The 6,033-nt window shown below is 60.5% G+C and overlaps 1 protein-coding gene across 1 annotated transcript; it reads left to right on the top strand.

Annotated features, from left to right (window-relative positions):
- Positions 1-1,002: 1,002 nt before the first annotated feature.
- On the top strand, positions 1,003-3,613 carry OLFML3 (olfactomedin like 3). The gene is made up of 3 exons (XM_005530138.2): positions 1,003-1,154; positions 1,911-2,196; positions 2,629-3,613. The coding sequence occupies exons 1-3, from the start codon at positions 1,047-1,049 to the stop codon at positions 3,414-3,416; spliced, it is 1,182 nt and encodes a 393-aa protein (XP_005530195.1). The 5' UTR covers positions 1,003-1,046; the 3' UTR covers positions 3,417-3,613.
- The last annotated feature ends 2,420 nt before the right edge of the window (positions 3,614-6,033 follow it).

Below are 6,033 nucleotides of genomic sequence, written 5' to 3'. Positions count from 1 at the left end.
GGGGGGTGGGACGGGGTTTGGGGGTATCCAGAATGAGGTGTCGATGGTGTGGGATGAAGATGCGGGTCCGGGATGCGGGTTTGGGATACAGAGGCACTAGGTGGCACACTCGCTCCTCCGGAGCACCGCGGTCCCGGCTCCGAGCGTTCCCTGCCCACTGCCGGTGCCCGCAGAACCGCCCGGCTCGGCTGCATCCAGGGCACGGAGCTGCAGTGTCCATCCGTCCATCCATCCGTCCATCCATCATCCGTCCGTCCATCCGTCCATCCATCCGTCCGTCCACCCGTCCGTCCATCCGTCTGTCCATTCGTCCATCACGCCGCAGCCGGGCGGATCCCGTCCCGGGACTGTGGGAGCTGCCAAGTGGCCCCACACCAGCGGTGGGGCCAGCTCGCTCCCCAAACCCGGCTAGTGGCCGGGCAGCCCCGGCTGAGGGCAGTGACCAACGAGGGCCGTGTCCCAGCCCTGGCTCTGCCCAGGGGGATCCCCGGGACCCCGGCCCGGGGAGCCGGGCAGGAGCTGCCAGGTCAGCAGCCAGGCCGGGGCGACGCAGGCTGAGAGGGACACGGGATCAGTCAGGGGGACACGGGCTCAGGGTGGGACATCAGAGGGGACACGGGCTCAGTCAGAGGGGACACGGGCTCAGAGGGGACACGGGCTCGGGACCGGTGCCCATGGTGCTGCTCTGGCTTTGCCTCCGCCAGACTGGACATGCCGAGACTTAGGTTGGCCGCTGGCCTTGGGCACCTGTGAGGGCAAGGGGCCAGGGCTGTCCCCTCGCTGTCCCACGGGCTGTCCCCACATTACGGCTCATGAGGACGTGTCCTCTCGCTCGGGGCTCCTGCACCCCAAACTCCTTCCAGCAGCCCGTCCCCGTTCTCCTGCCCCATCCCCGCGGCTCGGGGGCACGAAGGGGTTAAAGCGCCCGGGGCTGTTCTGCGGGGAAGGAGCAACCTCGCCTCCCTCTGCACATCTGGATGCAATCAGGGCTGGGGAGGCCGGAGCATTCCTGAGCACTGAGGTGGAGGCTGCTGTCGCTGCCGGCCATGGGGCCCTGGCGCTGCCTGCTGCTCTTGCCGCTGCTCGCCCCGACCCTGCGAGCCCAGCAGCAGCAATTCATGGAGTACGTGGAGCGGCGCCTCACCCTCCTGGAGGTACAGCCCCGAGCGGGGCCCCGCACCCGCCCCGCACCCCGAACCGCCCGGGACTCGGCTCCCAACCCTTCTCCATGGAGGCCGGAAGGGCTGGGAGCGGGGCTGGGTAAGGAGGAGCTGGGATGGGGACGGAGCAGGGTGTGGGGTGCCCTGGCAGATCCTGCCAGGGTCCTGCAGAGCCCAGCACCAGGATACACGGGAGCAGATGGGCCTGGGAGCGTTGCGGAACAGGCGGATCGTGGGAGCAGGGGCATTGTGGGGCTGGGAGAACCATGGGGACACCCCAGGAATGGGAATATTGCAGGTCTGGGAACATCTTGGGGAAGCAGGAGCATGGCAAGTCTGGGAGCTTCACAGGGTCATCATAGGAACGAGGGCATCAAGGATCTATCTGGGAGCATCGTGAGAGAGTAGGGGGCACTGTGAGTTCAGGAATATCTTGGGCACATCCTGGGGGTGTCACAGGAGAGCAGGGCCCCAGGTTCTTGGGACAGCACAGGAATGGGGGCATTGTGGGTCTGGGAACATCATGGAGGCATTGCAGGAATGGGAATCTCGGGTCTGGGAACATTGCGGAAGCAACACGGGAGCCTTGTGCGCTTAGGAGAACCACAGCAGTGGGATCAGGGTGGGATGGGACCCAGAAACACAAGCCCTGTGCAGGTCCAGGGGTTCCCACAGCCTGGGCAGGCTGGCACAGCTGCCATTGGTGGGCTGTGAGGTTTGGAGACCTCAGTGTCCCCTTGGCCACCCCAGGAGAGGATCTCACAGTGGCACGACCAGAGCAGCCGCTACTCCACGGAGCTGCGGGACTTCAAAAACCAGGTGCTGGGGATGCTGGAGGCCGCTGAGAAGGAGCGGGAGGCGATGCGGGTGGAGGCGGAGAGTGCGGCCGTGCGTGTGGACCGGCTGGAGCGGGAGGTGGATTACCTGGAGACACAGAACCCTGCCCCGCCCTGTGTGGAGGTGGATGAGACGCTGATGGACAAGCAGGTGGCCACAGCCAAGCAGAGGAAGAATGAGAAGTACACCAAGCTCACAGGTGAGGGGCTGCCATGGCTCCCTGAGGGATGGCCCTGTCTGAGGGTTACCCCAACCCTTCCCAGCCCAGCCCAGGTGTCCCCCAGCCATGGGCCAGGGCATCGTGTCCCAGCAGGGTATCTCAGGTGTCTCTGGCACAGGCTCCTGCATCCCTCCCAGCCTGGGAGCTGCAGCCAAGGCCCAGGCTGGAGCCCTTTGCATCTCCAAAACCTCTGGGGCAGGGCTGGGGTGAGGGTGGCTCCCCTGCCTGTGGCATGGGTGCACTGGGGGACTTCACAATGCCACCAGGGATGCACTTAAATCCCTCCAGTGAGTTTCCAAGGCAGCTGCTTGAGGCTGGGGTGGGACAGAGTGAGAAGCCAGCACTTGACAGCAGCAGCCCCACTGCAGGGCGGGCTGTCTGCAGGCTCTCACAGCCACCCCTCTCTTGCAGATTGCAGTGACACCATCGCCAGTGTCAGGGCCATGAAGATCCTGAAGCGTTTCGGCAGCGCCTCGGGGCTCTGGACCAAGGACGCTGCGGGGAGCTCGGAGAAGATCTATGTGTTCGATGGCACCGCCAATGACACCGTTTATGTCTTCCCCCGCATGCGGGAGTTCACCCTCTTCTCTGCCACCCGCAAGGCTGCTCGCATCAAGCTGCCCTACCCCTGGGTGGGCACCGGGCACCTCGTCTACGATGGGCACCTCTACTACATCCGCCAGCAAGGCCTGTCCTTCCAGGTGATCAAGTTCAACCTAGCCAACAAGACAGTGGTGGACAGCTCGGTGTTCCCGGCCGAGGAGCAGATCCCCGTTTTCGGTCTCTCACCCTCCACTTACATCGAGGTGTCGGCGGACGAGGAGGGGCTCTGGGCCATCTACGCCACCAAAGAGGATGAGAAGAACATGTGCCTGGCCAAGCTGGACCCCGCCTCGCTGGATATCGAGCAGATGTGGGACACGCCATGCCCGAGGGAGAATGCGGAGGGCGCATTTGTGGTGTGCGGGGCGCTGCATGTGGTGTACAACACACGCTTGCCCAGCCGCGCCCGCGTCCAGTGTGTCTTTGACGTCAGTGGCACCCTGGCCCCTGAGGACGCCTCTCTCGTCTACTTCCCCAAGCGCTATGGCTCCCACGCCAGCCTCAAGTATAGCCCCCGCGAGAGGCAGATCTACGCCTGGGATGATGGCTACCAGATCATTTACCGCATGGAGATGAAGAAGAAGCTGGAGGTCTGAGGGGCCCAGCCCAGCCCGCGGGACGGCGTCTCTGCCCCTTCTCCCATCACTGTGAAATGAGGAAATACTGGACCCCCGCCCCAGCCACCCCATGGCACTGGGTGTCCCTGCCTGGGAGTACCCAGCAGAGTCCTGGACTAATTTAATGAGGTTTTTCTTTTCTGATGTAATGAATAAATACTACGCAGCGAAATGCAGCCACCTGCCTGAGGGAACGTGGGGAGCTGGGCAGGGCTGTCAGAGCTCCATGTTGCCCCTGAGAAACCCCAAAAGATGCTTCCCAAGAGTGGGGTATCCTTGCAGGGCTCAGAGCAGGAGCACAGGCAGACCTTGGGTGGGTGCCTGGGCAGAAGGGCTGGAGCTTAGGGCAGGAGTTTGTGCTGGGGGCTTTGGGTGAGGGTTTGGAAGGGCTTAGGGCGGAGATGGAAAACAAGGCTTTGGGCAGGCTGCTGGTCAGGGCCAGCTTGTTTTACATGTACAAAACTGTGAGCAAACAGCAAAATCCCTTTAATCTGGGAGGACAACAGGAGATTTCCCACCCCTGCCGGGGCGGTGCTCCAGCCAGCAGGCCGCAGATGTTGCTGATTTACTGAATTTGTTTCTAATGAAGCACAGGCCACTTCCCTCTGCAGCCACAGAATCTCCACCTTATGTAAGGCCTTGGTTTGCCCCATCCCCTTCCCTCTTCCTCTGGCACCAAGTTCCTGCACAAGCAGCCCCACAGGGGATGGGGCAGGACAGGGGCTGGGGACAGCCCCACGTTGTCCCCACGCCATGTCCTTCCTGCCCCAGCAGAGACCGTCCCTCATGCTCTCCCTCACCCCGCAGCCCTGCATGGTGCAGGATTTGCCCCATTTCTGTCCCTGGGCCCCCCAGAAGCCCTGGATTGTTGTGGTTTGCTCCCATCACAACACCCTGAGAGCACAGAGGATGGAGCAGGAGGCGTTTCAGTGCTGTCCCTTTTTTCCATAGGAGGTCAGTTCTGGGGACTGGAGCCATGGCCAGGCTGGATGGGTGAGGGTTGCATCCTGCTGGTGCCAGTGCCAGACTGCCTTTGGGATGAGAGGCCAGGGGCTGCCTGGACACCTCAGGGAGGTGCCAGCCCTGTGGGGAGCACCACTGCCAAGCACCTGAGGGGCCCCCAGCTCTCCCAGGCCCTGGCACCCTCCTGCCACCCTAAAGCCTGTCCAGCATCCTTCTGTGCCCAGCTCAAGCCAAGCTGTTCTGAGACATGGAAGGCACTTGGTATTTGCCTTAAGTTCTTTGGTATTATAATCAAATTTGTTACATAAGAAAAATCTTCAAATATACACTTTGAATGACTGTAATTGGCTGGTGCTGAAAGTTCAACACACAGTGCAAGTCAAGCAGAGAAATTATCCAAGTGTGAAGGACTCTGTGAACTGTCAAGTTAATTTATGGCCCTTTTCAAGATCAATAACAGCAGTAACAGAAATATAATTTTCAGAATTCTCACAGTTGTAAATAATTGCACAGATGATTTCTCCAGCTTGAATTGAAATTGATGGGGTAGTAATGATTCTGCACCAGAAACCATCTCATAGCCTTCAACAAGTCCTGCACTTCCCTGTGACACCTGGAGCCTTCTCCTCTCCAGGTGAGCATCCCCAGCTCTCCCAGCCTGGCTGCAGAGGGGCTCCAGCCCTTGGAGCAGCTCTGTGGCTCCTCTGGCCTCACTCCAGCATCCTCCCTGTGCTGAGCACTATGGGCAGAGATGCCTCTTCCTAAATCAGGTTGGTCAGAGCCCCACAGGCTCCTCTGGGATTTCTTTTGTACAAACACTTTGGGAATGAGGACTAAAATGAAGAAAATAACTGCAGTGCCCGATGGGCTCCTAGAGCACAGCACTTATCTCACACTCCACATCTTCAAAGTACTTCAGGGAACGTCAACTAATTAATCCTTGGAATAATTCCCGTAAAGCAGAACAGCCTGATGTCCATCTGCTGACAAACACAGAGACAAAGCCCACATGTTTGATCGTGAGGGGTGGCTTAGCTCTGGGTGGCTGTGACACGCGCTGGGGACCGGGACCCTTCATGCTCTGAGTGATCCCAGCTCACGGAATCAGGAATATCCTGAGCTGGAAGGGACCGACAAGAAGCATCCACTCCAACCCCGGACACCCCAACAGTCCCACCCTGTGCATCCCTGGAACAGTGTCCAAACACTCCTGGAGCTTTGGCAGCCTCGGAGCTGTGCCCATTCCCTGGGGAGCCTGGGCAGTGCCAGCACCCTCTGGGGGAAGAAACTTCCCTGAGATCCAACCTAAACCTCCTGACACAGCTTCAGCTGCTGCCTCGGGTCCTGTGCTGCTCACAGAGAGCAGAGATTGTCCCCAAGCTGTCTCCAGGATGGGGTCACCCTTCTCATCCTGCCGGAGCTGAGCCCCTGCCATCCTGCAGTGCCAGGGATGTGTGGGAGACTCTCCTGCCAGATATCCCACAGGAGAGGGGTGACTTGTGGAAGAGAGGAGCAGCACGGCTGCAGATTCCTGTTTGCCATGGGATGGACACCCCCAGCCCCAGGGGGCCCTGCAGGAGCCAGAACTCATCGTCTCCTGCAGGGGTTATCGTTTCCTTTTTTTCCCCTCGTT

This window comes from Pseudopodoces humilis, chromosome 26 (assembly GCF_049639895.1).
Source record: "Pseudopodoces humilis isolate 2021_Gansu_Grassland_sample_001 chromosome 26, ASM4963989v1, whole genome shotgun sequence".
NCBI classification, from domain to species: domain Eukaryota; kingdom Metazoa; phylum Chordata; class Aves; order Passeriformes; family Paridae; genus Pseudopodoces; species Pseudopodoces humilis.
This window is presented reverse-complemented; position numbering and strand designations above follow the sequence as displayed.